At 43.1% G+C, this 23,333-nt stretch overlaps 2 protein-coding genes across 4 annotated transcripts in view; both read right to left on the reverse strand.

Moving 5' to 3' along the window:
• Nucleotides 1-1,219, reverse strand: part of LOC110202921 (uncharacterized) — a 28,824-nt gene extending 27,605 nt beyond the window's left edge. The window contains 1 exon segment of the mRNA XM_078149315.1: nucleotides 635-1,219. Coding sequence (XP_078005441.1) covers nucleotides 635-726 — 92 coding nt within the window. The 5' untranslated portion in view covers nucleotides 727-1,219.
• Nucleotides 1,220-2,310: 1,091 nt separating this feature from the next.
• Nucleotides 2,311-22,572, reverse strand: LOC110202937 (uncharacterized). Of its 3 annotated transcripts, none has more exons than XM_020979303.2 (5): nucleotides 22,504-22,572; nucleotides 15,825-15,916; nucleotides 10,639-10,765; nucleotides 9,987-10,082; nucleotides 2,311-8,695 (listed from the first exon to the last, which is right to left on the reverse strand). In XM_020979303.2, exons 2-5 carry the CDS (start codon nucleotides 15,855-15,857, stop codon nucleotides 6,753-6,755), a joined length of 2,199 nt encoding a protein of 732 aa, XP_020834962.1. In that variant the 5' UTR covers nucleotides 15,858-15,916; nucleotides 22,504-22,572; the 3' UTR covers nucleotides 2,311-6,752. The 3 variants fall into 3 exon arrangements, with proteins under 3 accessions (XP_020834962.1, XP_078005445.1, XP_020834961.1); XM_078149319.1 differs by lacking the exon at nucleotides 22,504-22,572 and adding an exon at nucleotides 19,215-20,769; XM_020979302.2 differs by lacking the exon at nucleotides 22,504-22,572 and having other exon boundaries at nucleotides 10,639-10,842; nucleotides 15,825-15,912.
• Between the last annotated feature and the right edge of the window lie 761 nt (nucleotides 22,573-23,333).

Here is a 23,333-nt window from a genome sequence, read left to right on the forward strand (position 1 = left end):
AGTAGAAGGGGTAAAAGAGAAAAGGGGAAAGGGCAAGAGGAAGCAAAGAAGGGACGGACAAAGGGGGAAAAGAGGGGAAGGAACGCTGAGGAGAAAGCGTAGAGGGGGGAAGGGGATCACGGGGCAAAGGGGACGGAGGAAAGCGGATCGCGGGAGAAGAGATGAGAACAACGGGTGGAGGGGGAGAAGGAGGGTCTGGGAGGGGAAAGGTGGATGGGGAGAAAGGACGAAGGGGGAGAAAGAGGTGCGGGTCTGGAAGGTCACAGAAGGCGGATCTGCAGGTTCTATTCTCACTATATGACCCCCAAAGTTCCCCTTCGGGCACGTCCTCTCCCACCCCCCAACCTCTCCTCCTCAGGACCCCGGCCCAGCAGAGCCCCTGCCCCGCCCTTCCCCCCAACAGCTCACACTCACACACAGCGCCCCGCCTAGCGCCCCTCCCCCACCCCTCCCCCACGCCCAACCCCCTCCCGGGCCGGCTCCGCCCGGACTCGCCCGCACTCACATTCACACGCTCGCTTTCATCCTCTCGCACACGTACGTGCGCGCACACACATTCACTCCACTCACCAGCTCACCTGCACTAAGCTCGGTGAAGAAGTAAGGGCGGAAAGCCCTGCCCCGCCCCACTCACCTCTGAACGGCGCCTGCGCGGCCTGAGTCCAGAACTACGACTCCCAGAAGCCACTGGGGTGGGGACTCGTCGAATTGGAACAAGCAGGACATGCGTGCTTAGAGCGGTTACCTCGGGATGGATTCTGGGAAGCAGATTACGGTTCCAGGACGCATTGCCGCCTGACATCCTGGGAAATGTAGTCAGCGGGCAGCCGCTGCGCAAGCGCACTACTCAATTCCTCCAGCATCTGCTCACCAGGTTTTTTATTCTTCTCCTGTTGGGTTCCCGGCCCCTAGAGGTCTCAGGGCCCAGGCTTATCCCCGCGGAGAGTGAATCCTGCCGGCCTCCGCCGTTGGGTTCACTCTGCCGAGGCTTGCATCGGCCTTCTTGCTGAGATGCCCGGGCGCAGCAGATCTGCCTCGCGTCCCTTCTGCCGCCGCTGCGGGGTCTTTCCGCCCCACCCCCACCCCCCTTCCCGGGGTGGAGGTGGGGGGGGGGTGTTCCTGCCCTGAAAGAAAAGAGGGTGTCGGGAGTCGTGGGCTGGAGCGGATGAGTCCTCGCTGTGCGCCCGAGCCACCTCCGCAGCCTGCAGGACCCCGTAGGACGCTCGAATAAGAGGCGGGCGGGGGGGGGGCGGGGAGGTGTCCTGGTGGTTGCGGCTTCATTCTGCGAGGTCAGGGCGCTCAGAGGGGCCTGAGGCTGCACAGGGATCTAGACAACGGAAAGGGTCTCCCTCCCCTCGTCTGTCTCCGACTGTTTCCCAGTCAATGTCTTTGCCTCTCTGTCAGTCTGTCTCTCAAAGATCTCTGACTAAAAGGGAATCCTAGTGGGTCAGTTCTCCACCATTAATATATAGTATGCTTTTTTTTTTTTGGCTAGGCAGTGGAGTTAAGTGATTTGCCCAGGGTCACACAGCTAGTGTCAAGTGTCTGGATTTGAATTCAGGTCCTTCTGACTCCAGGGTGGGTGCTCTATCCACCACACCACCTAGCTGACCCTATGGTATGCTTTTTTGCAAGGTTTGTCAAGTTTCCTAAGTTTTCTTCTCATCTTCACACAAAGGTTTTCCAGCATCCATCCCTTTGCCATTTCAAGCACTTCCTCAGGCATGTTCAACTTCTCATGCTATTCTAATGCACATTTTATCTCTTATTTTCCTTTTAAGTAATGTATACCCATCCTTAGCACTATTTCTGGATGAATCAGTTCATCTCTGTAAGGTTTCCAGTGATACCTGAGCAGCATAAGGTGTTTCTATGCCTATACAAAAAAATGAATAATAAAGAATATGAAATAAAGATGTTAACTCATGAAAAGAAATTTGACTGGCCATCACATGATTCCAAAGGAGGACAGAATCTGGAACATACATTGAAATCCCATTGTGAGTCGAATTGTCAGACAACTGGTCGGTTTGTTCTCCCCGACTTGGCCTGGGGCATTGCCGCCACTGGCTCATCTCTTACAAATAGAAACAATATTGAGACTCAGTTGTGTTGAAAAGCTCAATCACATGCACTCTCCATGAACTCTGTCCTCTTCTTAATTTGGTATAGTTTCTAGAAATTTTATGATTAAATCAGTTGAGTGTGAGCAAGGCTTTGTATCTACATACTTTAATATCCAGGACAGGGTTGGCAGAAAAGGTTTTAATCAGAATCTTCCATAGGGGAAATACATCATAAAGGGATGCTATAAGTTATCTTTTTCAGGCATTGTTTGGATGCAATGGCTTTGGAAGTGCCTTCCCACTCTGAGATTCTGATATCCTTATGCCACATACCAGAACAAATTTCAAATAAATAAATGACCCAAGTAGAAGATACCAACTACAAAACAGTTAGAGGAGATTGGAAGATTAATTACATCATTCACAATTGTGGATAGGAAAAGAAAACAATTAGATACAGGGTAGAAAAAAGTGAATGAAAAAGTTTTCATTAAGTGCTTATCTAGGAGCCATGCACTATGCTAAGCATTGGAAATAGAAATAGAAAAGCCACGTTGGGCCCTGCCCTCAATGAGCTTAAGTTCTAATGTGGGAGACAGATAATTGTTATCCTATGAAATTTTGAAGCTTTTTGCATAAATGTGGCAAAAAGAAGAAAAACAGATTATGATAAAAAACCTTTGTGCCAAACATCTTTGATACAAGTCTGACATCCAAAATGTATAGGAAATTGACACAAAATTTACGATTATAAGCTATTCCCCAAGAGACGAGTAGTTAAAAGGTATAAACAAATAGTTTTCAAAATAAATTAAAATTACTGAGAAATAGGAGGCCAGGCAAACTAATTCCCTAATGGTGGTGACTGGTTCAACCGTTTTGGAAAACAATGTGAAATGGTTCGAAAAGTTAGGACATTGTTCCTATCTTTCTATCTACCTGGCCCCGCTATCGGGCTTAGTGCCTGACAAAGTCATGAATGGAAAGAAGAATCCTATGTAGACCAGAATATATATAGCAGTTGCTCATTCTGATAATGAAAAGCTGGGGACACATAATGGGCCTAATGTTTTAGGAATGGCTGAAATAAACTTTGCTATATGAATGTAAAGGAATATTATTGTACAGTAAGGAAATTTGGATATGAAGAATTGAGAAACATGGGAAGATTTGTATGAAGTTATTAGATTGTAAGCGCTTTGGGGGCAAGGGCTGTCTTTTGCCTCTTTTTGTATCCCTAGCACTTAGCACAGTGGCTGGTGCTCAAATGTTTACTGATTGATTAAAGAGTGAAAAAGAAATCAAAAGAATGTCATAATGACTACAATATAAATGAAAACAATGTAAAAACACAACAAAACTAAGGTCATCAGATACAATGTTGGTCTTAAATTATTAATACTAAAATACATATCCTTTTTTCCCATTTAGCAATAAGGTACATAAAGTGGGTTTTGCCTGTACAATCATTTGTAATCATTGTATTTCATGCTTTTATTTAACCATCAGGTTTTTTCATTTGTTTTGGTAAGGGCCTATTGGGAGTTTGGTGGTGGTGGTGGAGTTCTTTTTTTGGAGGTAATTGCTGTCAATATAAAATCTTCAGTGGCACCTACTACCTACCTCTGTAACAAAATGCAAACTCCTTAACCTGTATTTTAAGGCACTTCACAATCTGGCTCCCACCTTCCTTTCTATAATTCATTTCATATTAACCCTCTTTAACTCAGTTTATTCCAACCAAACTCACCAAACAGGGTGTTTCCTAAACCCAACAAGGTCTCTGCTCTTCGTGCCTTTGGGTAAACTGTCCCTCCTAGCTGGAATGCTCTCCTTACCTCCACTTCCTAGAATCCTTGGTTTCCTTCAAGACTTAGCTCAGTTGCCATTTCCTATGGGACAATCTTCCCCAACGTCTCTCCCTTCTTGCCCCCCATTTGTTAGTGTCCTCTCCTTGTACGGCTCCTTGAAGGACACTTGCTCAGAAAGCACACAGATGAGCAAGGCACTGTTAGGGTGCCAAGAGAGGGCATCACAAAAATAGTACACACCCTCAAGGAGCTTACATTCTAAAATGTAAAAAAATAGGTACATCGAGATACAGATATGATGGAAGGCAATGTTAAGAGGAGAAGGCTTTCAAAGCTGGGAAAGCAACAAAAAATTTCCTGTGGAAGGCAGCATTTGAGCTGCATCTTGAAGGAAGCCAGAGAACATTAGGGCTGAGGAAGAAGGGCATTTCAGGCATAGGTCATCAATGCAAAGACACAATGTTTTAAGTGGATGTCACCCACAAGAAATGGTAAGTAGTCCAGTATAGCTGGATTGTACAGTTCATGGAGGGGTGTAAAGTATAAGAAAACTAGAAAAAAAAAAAGGAAGGTGAGGAACTTTAAACACCCAACTGTTTTGTGACAATGCTCTGGCATAGGGGAATTCTTCCCAGAAGGTCATGGGGTTCCCCTGTTAGTCCCTGATTTCTATACCATTGTTATATGATCAGACCTGCTGGTCTTGAAACCACTATAAGTCTCTCCTTAGAGGAGGCTGTAGATCAGTGAAGCCAGTATTGGAAAAATATAGGCAAATTTCCCAAGATTAGTGCAACTGTATACCCAAAAATTATGTTATCGACTGCCAGACTATTTCTCAATTCTGTGTGCCCTGCCCTGAATGCTGACATGCAAATGACCACCCAGAATCAGAGTGTAAATATTCCACCCTTAGAAGGGAGTATGGGGGTGTGCCTACCTGCTGGAGCACTCCTTTCCAGGTGAATGGACCTTTCTCTGTGCTCCCCAGTACAGTGCTGCCCTTATATGGATTCTATATGACACAGTGGGTGTGTGTCTGCATTGCATATTGGATCCTCTTCTCCTTTTCCCTCTTTCCATTTCCTGGCCAATTCCCTGCCAAGCAAGCTTTGCCTTGAATGGACCCCATTGTTTTATATGTTATTCGTGGCACTCGAACTCATTAAGGGGTTTGTTTTCCTGACATCTCAGGCTGACCCACTGGCCTTTCCTTAGGCACAAACCAGGCCCTGGGAAAAGGACTTTACCTGTTGGTAGGTGTACTTACTCTGGGGAAGTAACTGGGGAAGCACTGTGAGCCCAGTCATGGAAAGCAGGGATCAGTGGGTACCCCATGTCCTCTCAGGAAGAATACCCTTATGCCAGGGGACTTTCACAAAACACAGACTTTATATTTGTTCCTATAGGTAACAGGGAGTCACTGGAGTTGTTTTAACAGGCAGGTGCTTCAGGAAAACCACTTTGGTACTTGGTTGGTAAATCAACTGGAGTGGAGAAGAGTCTTGAGACAGAGAGTGCAATTAGGTTACTATAATAAGTTGAGAGGTGGGACGGGCCTCAAATATGGTAGTGACTATGGAAGTGGAGAGAAGACATATATGAGAAATGGTGAGAAGGTAGAAATGATGAGGTTGAGCAAGAGATTGGATATATGGAGCGAATAAGAGGGAAGGATTAAGGATGATAATAAGTTTGTGAGCCTGAGTAACTAGGAGGATGGTGGTGTCCTTGACAGTAATAGGGAAGTTCAGAAGACAGGAGGATTTGGGGAGGAGGGTGGAGATAAATGTTTTATTTTTTTTTCTTTTTATTTCAAGTGATAAACAACAAAATGTATGTAGGTGCTAAATGTTTGTTGGGTTGAAATAATGCACCAAGTTTTTAAAAAATTTAAAGTTATGTGTGAATGATCAGATAAAGGAAAACTAAGATGAATCAGGTTGGACCAGATGTCCACTAAGAATTCTTCCAGACCTTGCCACAAGCTCAACTGGTGCTTAACTACTGGACTGGACCACTAGTGTCTCAGTGCTGGAAATGTACAACAGATACTCTAAGGTCCCTGTGGCAGACAAAGATAAGGGATATATGCCCTAATTGGAGGCTTTCAAAGGCCAGGTTACCATTTGGCAATATTGTAGAACGGATTCTTTTACAAGTATAGGTTGGATTACATGAGCTTCTAAGATTCCTTACAATCCTAAAATTTTGTGAAATTTTCTGAAGCTTTTATCCAAAAACTACAACTGCACAAAAAATCTGCAGTATGTAGTCTTTGATGAGCTCCAAAGTACATTAATAACATTTAAGGGGGTATTATCCAGAGGCTCCCTCTGGAAGGCTTTCCCAAACACACTAAATATTAACAATCAAATAAAATAAACACATTTTCTACAGTAACAATTTTCTTACGTGTAATAAACATTTGCCTAAGCCTGAAAGTATTCTCACATTCATTACATTCAAGAAGAGCTTCTCTCTAGAATGCACTCTATTACGGTATGTAATCTTTCCATTTTATTTGAAAGCTTGTGCATTCCCTGCATTGAGAGTATTTCTCTTCAACATGAAGCTTTGCTTTTTAGCTCAAGGCTATTCCAAATTTCTTACACTTAGAAAGTTTCTTTCCAGCACGAATTCTAATATTCCTTAAGGTTTCTACATCATTTGGAAGCTTTCCCACATTAATTACGCTAAAAATATTTCTCTCAATAAGGTTTCCCTTCTAGCTAAAGACCAAGCCATTCATTGGGTTTCTCTTTACTATGAATTCCATGATGTTTTTTGCAATGCAAATTTTCCTCAAGTTCCATGTATTTAATGGGTATCTATAGCCTATGATTTCTATTATGTACAGCAATTTGGTCTTTGCCTAGGCTGTTACACTTTCATTACATTCAAAGTGTTTCTTTCCAGTATACATTTTCTTATGTGCATTAAAGCTTCCTTTATGCCTAAAGGCTTTCCCACATTCGCTACATATGTAAGGTTTCTCCCCAGTATGGATTCTCCTATGTATTTCAAGGTTTCCCTTCCGGCTAAAGGCTTTCCCACATCCATCACATTTATAGGGCTTCTCTCCAGTGTGAATTATCTCATGTTGCATAAGAGATGAGCTCCGCTTGAAGACTTTCCCACATTCATTACATTTATAGGGTTTCTCTTCAGTATGAGTCCTTTGATGGCGTATGAGGCCTGATCTGTATCTGAAGCCTTTCCCACATTCATTGCATTCAAAATGTTTCTCTCCAGGGTGAACTAGCTTATGTGTCTGAAGGCGGGCAATGGTGCTGAAGGCTTTTCCACATTCATTACATTTGTAAGGTTTCTCTCCAGTATGAATTGTTTGATGTTGAGTTAGGTAGTGATTACTGCTAAAGGCTTTCCCACATTCATTACATTTGTAAGGTTTCTCTCCAGTATGAATTGTCTGATGTTGATTTAGATGGTGATTACTGCTGAAAGCTTTCCCACATTCATTACATCCAAAGGGCTTCTCTCCCGTATGAATTATCTTGTGTGTTTCCAGGTGTGCCTTCCGCCTAAAGGCTCGCCCACACTCATTACATTTGTAGGGTTTCTCTCCAGTATGAATTACTTGATGTGTATTAAGGTATACCTTGTTCCTGAAGGCTTTCCCACATTCATTACATTTAAAGGGCTTCTCTCCATTATGAATTCTCTTATGAATTTCAAGATGTGCCTTTTGTCTGAAGGCTCTCTCACATTCGTTACATTTATGGGGCTTCTCACCTGTATGAATTTTCTGATGTTGCATAAGGGAAGAGTAGTGCCTAAAAGCCTTCCCACATTCATTACATTCAAAGGGCTTCTCTCCAGTATGAATTACCTTATGCCTAATAAGATATACCTTCTTACTGAAGGCTTTCCCACATTCCTTACATTCAAAGGGCTTCTCTCCAGTATGAACCCTCTTATGTACATAGAGGCTTGCATGCCAGCTGAAGGCTTTTTCACATTCATTACATTTATAAGGTTTCTCTCCTGTATGAGCTGTTTGATGTTCAATTAGGTATCGTTTGCTACTGAAAGCTTTGCCACATTCATTACATTCAAATGGTTTCTTTCCAGTATGAATTATTTGATGTTGAGACAGGCTGTGATTATTGCTAAAGGCTTTCCCACATTCTTTACATCCAAAGGATTTCTCTCCAATATGAATTATCTTGTGTGTTTTTAGATATTTCTTCTGCTTGAAGGCTTTCCCACATTCATTACATTTGTAAGGGGTTTCTCCTGTATTTATTTTTTGATGTACAATGGGGCATGAGGAGTTGATGCTGAAATCTTTGCTACTTTGATTATACCTAAGGTCTTTTCCTCGTGTATGTAGTCTATGGTAATGAATGAGGTTTGAATGGTAAATAAAAGGTTTCCTGCAATTATTATACTTAGGAAGTTTCTTCCCCAGGGAGATTCTATTATGCTTAATTAAGTCTGAACATGGTCTGACACTGTTTCCAAGGGTATCATATTTATGTAGACATTTTCCTACAGTAACTTTCTGTTGTGGAATGAGGTTTGACCCTAGATCGACCTTTTTTTCACAAGTATTATATTCATTAGTGTTTAACTCATTAAAAGTACTGCTGTGAATGACTCTTAATGGTCTGCATGGTCTCTCTGGGTTGCTGTTCTGCCTCCCTAACCTGACATCACAGTCCCATGCTTCTTCCAACTTATCATCCCTAGGACCTTCCTTTTTGAGTCTTTTCTTGGATAATTCTCCTGTAGAAATATGCTGCCTTGGAGCTGACTCTGTGGTTTTCCAATTTGTCTTCCGTACAAGGAAATCTGAGAACAATAAAAGAAGTGCTATCAATATCTATTGCTCTCCAAGGGCAAGTAATCAAAAATGAACCAAAAGGACACCAGGGCCCTATAAGAACTGTGTCAGGAACAGTAAAGCCTCAGATGAACTAAGGCTCATGGCAATAAATTTTAAAGACAATAACAAAAAATACCTATTGATCTTTATGTTGAGAAATAAACTAGTTCTAGATACTGTCTCCTTTATTGATGAAAATAATGATCAATCTGGTACAGTTAATTACAATAACAACAGTAATAATAACACTAGCTAACATTTATATCGAGCCTAGATAGTCAGGCACTATGTTAAGCGCTTTACAAATAAAATGAGATATTTCTTTTTAAAAACCTTTACATTTTTAATGATGTAATTTATTTTTATATCATCTTTATTTCCAAATATACCCCACCCTTTCCACTATCCAATAAACTATTCCTTGCTGCAAAGAATAAAAAGGCAAAACAGAAGTTCAGCAACACCAACATAGACCGAGTCTGACAGTACATGTAATATTTCACACCACAAATCTGCCACCAATGCAAGAAATGAAAGAATTCCAATGTTCTACTCTCTTCTCCTGCTTTGAGCTTAGTCATTATAATTATACATCATTGAGCAAATATTCTTTCAAGGAAATGAAGCCCAAGATCAGTAAGGAGGAGATAATAAGAAAGCAACTAATTGCTCAGACTTTATACATTGTCTGAATTTTCATAAAGGAAAACAAGTTTATTTTGGAAAATATAGACTTCAAAATCCTAAGCCAAACCTGGGCAAAGGCTAGGATCCTATCAGTAAATATATAGTTTGCGTTCACTTAACCCCAATTGCCTCACAAAAACAAAACAAAACCAAACAAAAACAAAAAAACAGAAAAAAGAAAGACTAGAGATAAGAGGAAATGGAGATAGAGGGTACCAAGCAAAAGTTTTTGGCAGTGAAAGGAGAGAGATGAATTAGAACACTGATAACAGGAAACAAGGGATATCTGAAAGCAAGGGAGATTAAGGGTATCAGAAGAGAAGAATGACAGGAGGGATGGGATCCAGAGCAAAGCAGGAAGAGTTGGCAGCACTATGGAAGATCACCTTTTCCTCTCAGACAGGATGGAAACACAAGAGATGGGAGTAGATGATGAAGTTAGCAGAGGAATCTCAGGCTGGCTGGCCAGCGCTGGGGGCCTTAAAGAGAGTTCCCGACAACCTCACTACCCACTACCTCACTACTGCTACTTGCAATGCCTCTGGTGTGCATGTCTATCAATTCCCTCACCTGGGTAGGTACTTTTTAGGACTGCTCCTCCTGGTAGCCATGATGTTTCTCTTCTCTCCAAATGGAAGATTAGAGCTGGTTTGGGAACCGGAAGGCCTGCTCATGGGGAAATAAATGGAAAAGTGTTGAGATCAGAGAGACATCTCAGAATTCAACCTCAGCCTCTTTTTCTTTAGGGACTAGAGAGTATACTTGGAAGGACCTCTGAAAAATGTTCTACGTTGTGTTTCTAGGAAATATGGGGTATGGATGATAGGGTTTGATGTGGGCTCAGTTGAGCTCATTTTAACGTATTTCCTGCTAAGGGGATAGAAACTATTTATGTCTTTAAGACTTTAATGGAGAATCTCTGACCTGGATGAACAAACAGCCAGGAAGGAATCGTCCTGGTGACATCACAATAAAACTTCTCATTTCAAATTATTCGAAAACAAAAGAGCTTTTTTTTTTCCATGTGGAAAGAGGTTGCAACCACACTATGTGTTTCTCTACGCTGACTGTAGAGTCTACACCAAAGGATTTAGGAATCTAATCTCTGCTCATCAAGTCAAAACTTAGCAAAATACTTCAGGCAGCCCAAAGTCCTGAAGATGGGAGAGTACAAAGATATCCCAATGGACATGCTGATTCCTGGGATAAAACCTGTCCTTACCAAGGGAGACGAAGTTCTCATAGTTTTCCAGCATCACATCCCTGTGCATGTCCCTCTGAGCAGGTTCCAACAGCCCCCATTCCTCCAGGGTAAACTCCACAGCCACATCTTGGAAGGTCAGTGCTTTCTGAAATACCAAAAGACATTCCTGCTCATGGGGGGATCTTCTCCAATGGAGCATGAGGGATATATGAAGATGGCTGCCTGGAGAGGAAAAGGCATTATTATGGCATTAACTTACCTATTTCTTGAGTGACTTACTCTGGATCTCATCTTATATTAGATTCTCTATCACATTAATAATTTCATTTTACTGCCCAAGGTCAACCTTACCAATCCTCACCTACTTCAAGCTCCCAGGAAATCCAGCACTTTATTATTAATCATCACATAATGTTTTAGCTATCATATTCCTGGCACCTAGCACACTGACTGGAAAATAGTAGGATCTTTAAAAAATATTTTATTTTTAATTTAGGAAATAAAACAAACATTTCCATAACACAGTAGAATTTTTAAAAACAAAGATGATTGCACATCAAACTGCAAATCTGTTATGTACAACTTGCTATTCTTTTAAAACATATGAAAAAGTTATCAGATAACTTTTTTTTCCTTCCCTCTTGCCTGCCCCCTACCCTAGAGATGGCTACCATTAGACATAAATTTTATGTGTGTGTGTGTGTGTGTGTGTGTGTGTGTATATATATGTATATGTGTATGTATATCCATATGTGTGTGTGTGTGTATATATATATATATATATATACACACACACACACACACACACATATATATGTATATGTGTATGTATATCCATATGTGTGTGTGTGTGTGTGTATATATATATATATATATATATACACACACACACACACACACACACACACACACACACACATATACATACATACATATATATGTAAAATCATTCTATACGCATTTCTATTTACAGTTCTTTCTCTGGATTCAGATAGTGTCTTCTTTCATAGGTGTTCTGCAGTGAATTTGGGTGTTTATAATAGTCAAAATGACTTAGTCGCTCAGAGTTGTTCTTAAAACAGTATTGCTATGACCGTATGCGATGTTCTCTCTTGGTTCTGTTCATTTCACTCTTCATTATTTCGTGCCAGTCTATCCGTGTTTTTCTAACATCAACAAGCTCATCATTTCTTATAGTACAGCCATATTCCATCAGATCTCTACCACAACTTGTAAGAACATAATAAATGCATGTTGAAATTTCAGTTGTTTTTTATTATTATGAATTTGGCAAATGTGGACAAATGTGAACACTTCCTTATTCAAAGAGCAGAGGATGGAGACTGTACGTGAGGCCATGAATCTCTACTACATATACCTTGGTTTTTTTTTCAAGTAGGCGTCAAATATGACACAGCTGTTCCAACACTGCCCTGCTTGTCTGTGCCTCTTTCTGAATTTCTTTCTGCTCCCTTTTGTGTTTTGACTGTTTCACTGATGTCCTTTTCCTTTATCCTTTTGTCGGGCTGTCATTATCACTACCGATAGGGTGCTCATGCCCCAGCCCTGAGATCATGTCTCTGGAAGCCTTCCAGTTTTTCAGTAGGCCCCTGTCCTGGGAGAAGATTTTCTCTTGCTGCAGAACACATTCTCTTATCAGAACAGACAGAAGGGTGCCTGGCCCAAGGCTTTATGTCCCTGGCTGGCCCAAGGACTCTCTTGTCACCAGATCCCCAAAGTCCATGCCTCTGGCAACTCCCTCAGTGTCTGGTATCAACAAAATTATCGCTGCAAAACTCCCTGTATTTTCCCATCCATAGCTCCCAAAGACACCTGGACCCCTTGCATTACCTAATTAGTATCTCTGGCATTCCTTTCCTATGCCCCTTTTCCATATACACCCCAGCACCATCCTTACTAGCTTGCAGGTTCCCTGAGGACCCTTGCCAACTTTTGCTGAAGTGTTACAATAAACTTTTTGCCACTTGACTAAGAGAGGGCTCTGAGCATGTGAATTCGTTCCAGGCAGTGCCTTGGCATTCTTGGAGTCCCTTCACTCTGGGGGCCTGGTGCGGACCTGCCTGGCTCTCATGACCTCTTCCTGCCGAGATCAGACGGTAAGCAAGCCTTCTCCTCTCTGTCCCTTTTTTGCCCCACACGTGGGGTCCCTCTCTGAGCGCCTGGGAAGGCTTGGAGGTGCCTTTCGGGCCTGATGCTCTCAGGCTTTCCATGGAGTGGTGAGGCTGTGGAGGTACACATGCACAGGGGATGCCCTATCTGGAAGCGTATGCCCACTGCTCTCATTTCTCTGGAACACTGGGGAACCTGAGTGGCTGCTTCTTGGTTTCACAGGCTTACAGGCAAGGAAATGGGGCAATCCTCATTTTACAGTCCCCAGAAATTCGCAGCTGGGTTGTCTTTTAAAGAACTGGAAAAAGTTTGGTTTCTCCCAAGCACTCCATCATTATCTGACACTCTCCTCCATAGATTCTCCTCATCCCAAGAGAAATAAAAGCCCCACATCTCTACTAGTAACAAATGAGTTAATAAGCATGAAGTACTTACTATGTGCCAGGCACTCTGCTAAGAATATAAGGGATAGGCAAAATACAAGCAAACCAGACAGGCCCTGCTCTCAAAGAGCTTACATTCTAATGGAGGAAGACAACACACAGAGTGGAACTTTTAGAAAGGGGCAGGGGACTGAGGGAAATGATTATTTCTCTCCTATATTAATAACCAATTACTTTTGGGGAGATCCAGGATTTTTCCCCTTCCTATTTCCTCATTCTTTACTAGGTCAAATCAGCCCCTGAAGAGTAGGGTTGACAATGAGATTGGACTTAACATTCTCCTCAATCTCATTCAAACCTGACCCAACTAGAGAAGCCCACTATGTTCTACTCAGGCTTGGGGAAGTGGTGGGTAAGGGGGGTGGGTAGATTCTGTGTCTAGATTTCCTAGGGCTGGGAGTAAGAGTAATATAATCAAAGCCAGTCCCCCAGCCCTCCTTAGAATAGGTCTGCCTCTTATTAGAATATTCATTCTCCTCATTAATTGTTAACCAATCAGAGTTGATTGCTGTCTGTTGGGAACACCCACTCTTCCAAGGGCATATAAGCGTCAATATAAGTGTCAATAATCCATCTTTGGTTTATTAGAGAAGGCCAAATGACCATCCTTTTATTAGTTATTTGCTAACCATAATTAATAAAATGATTAATTACCCAGAAATTATGCCTCTTGAATTTTTTATACATAACAGGACACATGCAAAATGGCATGGTTTAGAATGAGATGGCAAGTGACATGAAGGTCTGGTTGTAGGCAAGATAAGGCACAGTTCACCTATCAGAGCCCAGGGTTCTAGTCAAGCAAGACACATCTGCACGCTGATCATGCCTAAAGGTGTACCCTCATTCTGCATCTCTGGTCTCTCATGACTCTTCCAAGATGTAGAAGTTTGATGTATCTTCGTTTTGGAGCTACAATTGGTTATTGCATTGGAAAGAGTACATAAGTCTCCCACATTTATTTTACAACATTGTAGTCTTTGTATAAGGGGCTCTCTTGTTATCAATATTTTTGCATATGTATCTCTTTATTTGGTCCCTATGGGGATATAACTAGTCATGGTATAACTAGTCAAAGACCCAGTTCAGTGAGTCTCCTAAATTCAGTGACTTTTGAGGAATAGTTCCAGATTGCTTTCTAGAGCACTACACCATTTAGCAGTTCCATGAACAGTCCAGCCCCTCTAACAATTGCCTTTGCTAAGCTGATGGATGTAAAGTGGAACCTTACAGTTGTTTCAGTTTACATTTCTTTTATTGTTAGTGTTTTGGAACATTTTTTTATGTCTGTTGATAACTTGGATTTTTTCTTTTGAGAATTGCCCATGCATATCCTTTCACCGTTGATCTACTAGGGCAGGCGTGGGGAATCTGTGGCCTTAAGGCCACTTGTGGCCATGTAGGTCCTTAAGTGTGGCCTTTTGACTGAATCTAAATTTTACAGAACAATTCCTTTTATTAAGGCCACAGGTTCCCTGCCCCCCGTCTTAACCAGGGAACAGTTCTTGTTCCTAGATATTTGAATCAACTCATTAAGTATCCAGCCTTGATCAAAGAAACTTGCTAACACATTTTTTCCCCTTATTTTCTTGATTTCCATTTAATTTTAGCTGCTGGGTTTTTTAATGCAAAAATTTTAAAACTTATAAAATTAATCATATATTATATAAATTATAAAATTAATAATTAAATATTTATTTTATCTTCTGTGATCCCCTCTGTCCTTTGCTCAGTCACAACCAATGATCCGAAATATAATTTCTTCCTTCTCTAATTTGCTTATGCTATTCCCTTCCTGTCTAAGTCAATATCCATTTAAAGCTTATCTTGGTAAAAGGTGTGAAATGTTGAGGTATAGGAGTTTCTGCCAGACTTCTTTCTAGTTTTTGTCAAATAGTGAGTCCTTGCCCAATAGTTGGAGTCTTTGAGCTTACCAAATGCTATACTACCACATTCATTTGCTTCAAGAGTGCTTTTGTAGGGTTTATTTATAAGAGGAAAAAGAACATATGAATTCAGAACTATATCAGTGAAAGGCTAATTAAAGAAAAACACCTTGATCCAGACTTCTAGGCCTAAAGAGAATTATGATGGACCAAGCTAGGCTCTCTCCCTAAGGGAGAGAGGAGTGACCAGCTACCAAGGCCTCTGGTTCTAGTCCAGGCTCTGCAGCTGGCGAGCTTGAGTAAAATCACAGGATCCTAGAGTTAGAGGTGGAAGGCCTTAGAAATCATCTAGGCTAACCCCCTCATTTTACAGAAGAAGAAACCGAGGACAAGAGGTGAAGTGATTTACCCAAGGTCATAAATGACAGGGCCAGAAAGACTCCAAATCCTGCAAACTTTCCACCGTAACACAGTCAACCTTTTTGACTTCAGCTTACTCATGTATCAGATTAGGGGACTGGATCACGTGATGCCTGCGACTCTTTCTAGATCTAATAATCTATGGATTTTGGGAGCCCTACAGCACTCAAACCATCAGCTCCGGCCTTCAGAGAGAGAGCACTAGGTCTTCTAGTCCTTGCATATGACTTGGTTGAGCACAGAAACGGAACAAAAGGGAAAGAAATGCATCCACACTGTGAAGAGTGATCAAGCATATCAGGAAGGAAAAGAAATGCTAGCTCACCTGGGACCTAGCTGTCAGAAACCCCGAAGTCATTTCCTCCTCTTCCTTCACTCTCCTTTGGCAGGGAAGACAAGAGTCTTGAGAAGCCAGAACTGAGGAAGAAAAAATAAGTTATTAAAGAATCCAACTCTGCCTTGTCACTCACCAACTCACCAGGGTGAAATTAATTACACATCATCTGGGTGTAATTCCAGGGTCCTTTCAGAGAGAGAAGTTGAAAGGAACCCAGCCACCAGCTGACCTCATCCTAGAATCAGAGGGAAGGACCATGGATATCACTTACGAAGACACTGATTCTCTCTCTTATGAAGCAAGTTCCAAAGGCCAGAACTTCCTTTGGGGAATCAAGAGACATGGGCTGCATGCTTAGCATATCTCACTATGTGCTATATGATAATGAATATGCAACTCAGTTATCCCCTCATTTAAGGGAGAAAAATATTTCCACCCTCCTACTTGTCTTGCTGCAAATGTGAGAAATCAATTTGCTGAATTATTTGGGGGTAAGCTCAGTGAAAGGACAGGAATAATGGTTAACAGCAAGTTGAAACTAAAGATAAATAGGGAGATAGTAAGAAAACACTAGCTAGTTGCCTTAGCTAAGTTTAAGTCACAAGGCCTATAAGGACTACCCAGGCCAACCACTGGTGCTATTAATCTCTGAAAGATCCTGAAGAATGGAAGGGGCCTCAGTACTGGAGAAGGGCAAAGGTTGGTCCAATTTTAAAAAAAAGACTATGGCCTGCAAGCTAAGTCAATGAGCTCTACCTTGTTACTTGGCAAACTCCTAGAACATTACTGAAGGGATGATCAGGGAACAACCAGAAGAAGGAACAGTGATAACTTTTTAAAAACAAAAATGCATTTTTCGGTGCCAGTTTTGCTGACCTGTCTTTTTAAATTCTTGTTACATGGAACAGCTTTATGGCCAGGGGGAGAGAAGTGTATGTTGGGAAACGTGGGTGATAGAAAACTAAAGGCTCTCAATAAATATTTATGTAAAAAAAGTGCAAACTACCAACAACATAAGACAACATAACAAATCACTAATAAGACGTGAAAACACCTCCAGTTTCATCTTACACCCAACAGAGCACCAAAGAAAAGTCACAGATAAGCAGATTCAGCTCCCACCCAGAACAGGCTGGAGGAGCAACATTTGGTTTTCAGCTTTTTGTCCCCAGAGCCTAGCACGGACTCTGGACCAGGGGAGGTGCTTAATCAATGGTGAATGGATGAATTAAATGAATGAATGAATGAATGCCAGAGGAGATGTGGGAAGACAGGAACACTAATGTCCTGATGCTGCTGCTGTGACTTCATCCTAGTGTTCTTATAAAGAGTTTGGAAGAGTGTGAGCAAAGTAAATAAACTATTTACACCCTCTGAGCCACCAAAAAGTTGGGCATTTTAACCAAGGAGGATAGAAATCAAGTTCCTATAGATACCAGAATACCAGTAAAAAGTAAAAGAATACCAAACACCGGAGAGAAAAGTGCGTGTCTTTCCATCACCTTGGGAATGGCCAAGCAAATCGTGGCAGAATAATGTTTCACCTTATAAAATGAAGACTACGAGGAATTTGAGAAACAACACAAGATGCATATGAACAGATGCAGAAAAAAAGCAAAGACTACAGCAACGTAAATAAACACCATTCAAATACAGCTGATCTAAAATTAGATTCAATGACCAATCTTGGTCCTGAAGGACAGATCACGGAACATCCTTCCCAGTTCTTTTATTAGAGAACTAAGGGACTTGGCAGGGGCAAAATATTTCATAATCTGGCAGATGTGGTTGCTTCACTATCTAATTTTGCTTAACTGTTTTTCCTAGTTATAGGGAAAGGTTTGGTGGAAGCCCCAAATGGGGGTGGGGGGAGGTAGGGTGAGTCAGTTTGGAAGGTCATCCAGTGGGATGCCCTAGGGACTATCCTTTGGCCATTTAACATTTTCATCAATAACTTAAAGGCATAGGTAGCTGCCTTATTTAATATTCAGGTGGCACAAGTCTGGAAGGGATGGCTAAGGCTTTGGATGATAGGGTCATGATGCAAAAAGACCATGTCAGATTGAATACTGAGCTGATTTTAAGAAGATTACATGTAATAGGGATTACTGTAAAGTCTAATCGTCGGGTTAAAAAATCAACTTTACAAGTAAAACAAAGGGGAAGTATAGCTAGACAAGCTATAAAAACTGAGCACTTTAGTGGGTCACCTGTGGGGTCCTTAGGGGTCACCTGTGTGGAATGGCACCACCCCCATTGCCCCTGCCCCAAACAGCTGAAGCTCAGGTTGCTGAAAGAGGAGACTACCCAGAATGAGAGGGGCAAGAGTCCTGTTTTTTTTTTTTTACCCTAGATGGGCATATTTAATTTAGACTATTAAATTCAGTTCTGGACACTATGTTAGGGACAACATCAATAAGCTGGAGAGTGTTCAGAGAAGAGAAGCTAAGCTTCCTTTTAGATAAAGATTGGACTAGGGGGTTACTGAGGTCCCTTAAAATCAGAGATTCTGATATGGGGAAGGGCCTGCAGATCTCATACACACACACACACACACACAGAGACTTGTGGGGGGAAGGTGGCGTGAAAAGCTTTCTTTCAAGTATCCAAAGGGCTGGCCCATGGAACAAGGCTGGACTTTCTCTGCTTTGCTCCAAAGGCAAAACTAGGAACAAGAATTAATAATGCAAAGAGGTAGATTAAAGTGCATACACTAGATAAGAGAATTTGTATCCTCAAAAGATTCTGCCAGCCTAGAATCCCAAGCCAAATGAAACTGTATAGAAATAAATGTAAACCCCTACTTTAGGGTTTAAAAATTCAACTACATAAGTTGGGGAAGAATGGCAAGTTCATGGTGAAAAAACCCCTTGTGATTTTAGGGGACTCCTAGCAGACTAAGAACTGTGAATGGTCAATATAAATTCCTCTGTCTGCTTCCGGATTTGGGAGTATCCTCATTTTTATTTCTGTGCACCTCTTTCTTAGTAAAAATACGTTTTTGTTTCCTTTTTTTTTTTTTTGGGTGAGGCGACTGGGGTTAAGTGACTTGCCCAAGGTCACACAGCTAGTAAGTGTCTGAGGCTGGATTTGAACTCAGGTCTTCCTGACTCCAGGGCTGGTGTTTCATCCACTGCAGTGCCACCTACCTGTCCCCTTAGTAAAAATTCTTAAAAAAAAAATACACCACCATCGTGGATACAAGAAAGGGGCTTTTCTTCCATCATGGATAGCGATCCTTTAGTCTAGGATGGTGGTAGCCAGGGGACTGAGAAGTTCAGAGGCCAGAAAGCACAGGTAGAATGGACCAGAGAAGGGGGTGTGAGTTTGGGGGAGGTGATGGTGCCATAGAGCATCCAGGACCATTCTCTTACTTACCCTTCCCAGATCCACGTTCTCATTCTCTCTCTGGTCAGGTTTCCCCACTGACTCCTCCCACTTAAACCTTCTCATCTCTAACCTCCCCCTGAAAGCATCAGGTCCAAACACTGGAGAGTCATTACTTTTCCATGTTCCCCTTGATGTTCTGACAAAAGTCAGAAGTCTAGTATACTCAGCAAGGAGGGGAAAATAATTGCTCTGACACCAGTAACTCATTCTAATTGGTCTTTGCACTGAAGCTCTGGGGTGAGGAAGGTCTCAGGCCAGGTACTTTTCCTTTGATTTCGATTCAGTTGAGCATTTCAGTGGCCACTATGCCTATGGCCCCTTGCTTTCCAGGGCTGTCCCCTAATGCCTTCACCCCCCTGAAGACTTGGTGGCCAGGTGCCCCGAAGTGGACCCCTTTAGACTGCTGGAGGCCGAGATCAGACTGAATCACCTGGAAGACACCTTTACCCTAAGTCACACTGACTGTCCTACACAGATGGCCAGACTCCCTGGGGCTTTTGCATGAGCATCTGTGGTGTTTCACTGATTCCGCATTTATTCAACCCATATTTATTCAAACCCATTCTATCCCAGGCTCCTCGGTGGATATAAGGGTTTGCCTCCTACTGTGAGATCAGCAAACCACTGCTCTGGAATGACACTTGCTTTCCCAGGGTTTTTCAGCACTTCAAGGACCTGTCACAGTACACCCTCTGGGGATGCAGCACACATCTTGGGGTTATGTTGCCAACCAGGTGAGTCCTTGAACCAGCCCGTTCTGGCCCATGCTAGACTTATTTCCAGACTGGCAGGATATTCCAGAGCTCGTGCCCAGATAAGGCAGCACAGCCTTCAAAAATCCACAAGAAAACTCTGGGGTGGGACCCTGGCAGGAGATGCTAGAAACTGAACAGTGCCTTCTGAAATTCAGATAACATCGGAGAGGTAGTTCAGCCTGGATGGGGAGCTGAATCAGGCAAGAAGCCTTGGCTTCAAGTCTTGCCTCAGACACATGCTGGCTGTGTGACCCGGGGCAAGTCAATTAACTTCACACTACCCCAGGGTACTCTCAAAGACTATGAAGTTCTGGAGCAGGTGCACCCCTGCCTCCACATGCCGATAAGATCACAGGTCTGCTCCCTCTTCAATCTGGCTTCCGGCCTCATCTGAGGTCTACCTGAGAGGCTCCCACAGTTACCACAGACCTCTTAATTGCCAAATCTTTTGGCCTTTTCTCAGTCCTCCTCCTTGTGGACCCCACTCTGCAGCATTTGACATCGGGGATCACCTCTTCCTCCTGGATACTCTCTTCCTTTTCACGAATCTGCTCTCTCTTGGGTCTCCTGTCTGGCTTTTTTTTTTTAATGGGAAGGTATAAAACAATCTAACACGTACAAACAAGCCAGACTTGGTCGGTTAATAACTCCTTAGTTCTTAGACATCCACCTAGAGCACCAAAGGGGTAAAAGACTCGCCAGTGGTCACAGGGCTAGTATTTGTCAGAGGCGGGAAGAGTGAGGTCTTCCAGACTCCACCACCAGCATCTATCCACTATCAATACACACACACACACACACACACACACACACACACAATGTGGCCAACCTCATCTTCAAGGACCTGAAGGAGAAAGACAAAGAGAGAAGGTCACTTGGGGAAAGAGGAAGAAAAAGGAGAAAAAAGCTTGGTCTGAGACCAAACAGGATGGAAAGGAATGGAGAAATGGTCTCATCTGACCCTTTTATTTTGGAGATGAGGAAAACGTGGCCCAAAAAAGGAAATGACTTGCTCCAGATCACACAAGGATTCAAAGACCAAGGAAAGTATGAACAGTGGTATAAGGATTCTAAATCCCGGGCTTGCTTGGGTGGACTATGATGAAGAGGAATGACTAGGGGGAAGAAAGGTCTGAGTTGAAGCAAAGATTCTCAGGATCATAGGTGACATTTAAACAATACCCGATGCTGTACAAAGCACTTTATACACATCATCTAATTTAAGAGGCAAGGTGGTGTGGTGGATAGAGAAGGCCTCTGAGATCTGGGTTCAAGTCCAGCCTCTGTATGACCGTGGCAATTCTCTAAGTTGCAAAACAATTGCTAATCTGGGTCAGTAGTTTCCTCACCAGGAGCTCTGATGCAGTCACTTCTATACAGACAAAAATCTCCATTGATTCTAACAACCCTATGAGCTACTTGGTCCTAATAGATAATAATTCATATTACTGAGAATTTTCCCACAATGATGAAATACATCACAGGTCTGGTCCAAACATCTATATAGCATTTTCAGGTTTGTAAAATGCTTCCCTTACATAACCTCGTGAGGCAGGTGGTTACCAGTATCATTACTCCCATTTTGCATGTTACAGAAAGTGAAGCTCAGAGAGAAGGGATTAACTATAATCGCACAGCTATCTGAGTCTGAGCCAGGATTTGAACTCGCTGTCAAGTCCCTTGCTTTTTTTTTTTTCCCCACCAGACCAGTTTGTCAGAATAAGATGCCAAGAGGCCGAAGACAGCGAACAAGGCACTGGTGACAGCCCCCTTAAGTGGACTGGGGGGGCATCTGACTACAGAAGGGGCAAGAAGGGCTCCCTGTCCCATCCTGCCTTCCACTCCCGCCCCAGAGCCATCCTCTACACTGACCTTCACCCACCTCAGCCCCAGTGCACAACCCTCCCTCGCTGCTTTCTGCCAAAGATTCCGCTACAGTGCTGCCTTTTGCAGGAAGTCTTCCCAGGCCCCCCAGATGGTGAGGAGCACCTTCCTTCCGCCTGTCTACATCCTGTATGAACTCATGGACCTGTCTACCTCCGCTATTGGAATGGAAACTCCTGGAGAGCAGGCACCATTCTCTCTTTTTTTTTAAAACTTTCTTTGCATCCCCAGTGTTTAGTACAATGCCCAGCATACAGTAGGTGCTTAATAAATGCTGGTTGTCTATCCCTTTCTTCTTTGTAAGGGTCTGCTGACTGCCTGGCCCATTGTCCCCAGTGGATTTCCCAGGTTCAGACTCGGCCACAGTCCAGCCATCCCAGGTCCAAAGAGCCCTTGAAACCCATTTCTAGTCCAACCGCTCAGTTTATACCTTCTTTTACAAAAGAGGAAACTCAGGTCCTGAGAAGTTAGGCGACCTACCCAGCGGCATAAAGCCAGGAAACAGAATGGGAGGAATTCGAACCCACAGCCACCACATCCGGGTTCTGAGGTCAGGTCCGCGCTCCCGCCCTCACCCAGCAGGAAGTGAAGGAACGGGGGAACCCCTCCCCCATGCATTCACCCTCACCCTCACTCACCTGCTGCCCGCCCAACGCAGATCTACGCACTAGGAGGAAGGGAGAAACCCCGCCCCAGCTGGGACCGCGCCTGCGCAGAAGCCCTGAACTACGTTTCCCGGAATCCTTCGGGAAATTCTCGGAGCCGGTCAGGACAAATTTGATTGGACATAACCCCTTTCACGTGACGCCCTTGGCTCTCCGATGGACTCTGGGAAATGAAGTCTCAGAGAAACACAAGGTCCGGACCCCCGTAGAATTCTGGGACATGTAGTCTGAAGTCTCTGCGCAGGTGCACTAAGCAGTTATTCAATAAATCGAGTAGACTAGCGTTTATTATTATTATAATATAACGGAGACAGTTCATACGTAATCGGAAACAGACCTTAGAAGCCCTAGATTCCATCCCTCTCTTTCTACAGAAGGGGGCCCAGAGAGGGAGAAACACTTGTCCTGGTCACATCCCCTGAGGGTCAGAGCAGGATTCGATCTGGGCACCCGCCGCTGCCCCGGAGAGGAGGGTCTGCGGCTGGGGGAGGGGCGCGCCGGGCGGGGCTCTCCTGGACCCACAGAGTGTCCTCTCCTCTTTCCTTTCCCTGCCCTTTCATACCTTCCCCTTCTGTCTCTCCCCGCCCCCATCTCTCTCTCTCTCTCTCTCTCTCTCTCTCTCTCTCTCTCTCTCTCTCTCTCTCTCTCTCTCTCTCTCTCTCTCCATCTCTCTCCCTATGTACTCTCTTCTCTCTCTGTATCTCTGTCCCTCCCACTCTCCTTCCTCTTTGTCCTTTTTGTCTCCCTCCGCTCCTTCTCTTTGCTGTCCCTCTCCTCCTCTCTCTCTCTTCATCTCTCTCTCC

Source organism: Phascolarctos cinereus, unplaced genomic scaffold, assembly GCF_003287225.1.
Source record: "Phascolarctos cinereus isolate Bilbo 61053 unplaced genomic scaffold, phaCin_HiC Scaffold_2;HRSCAF=192, whole genome shotgun sequence".
NCBI lineage: Eukaryota > Metazoa > Chordata > Mammalia > Diprotodontia > Phascolarctidae > Phascolarctos > Phascolarctos cinereus.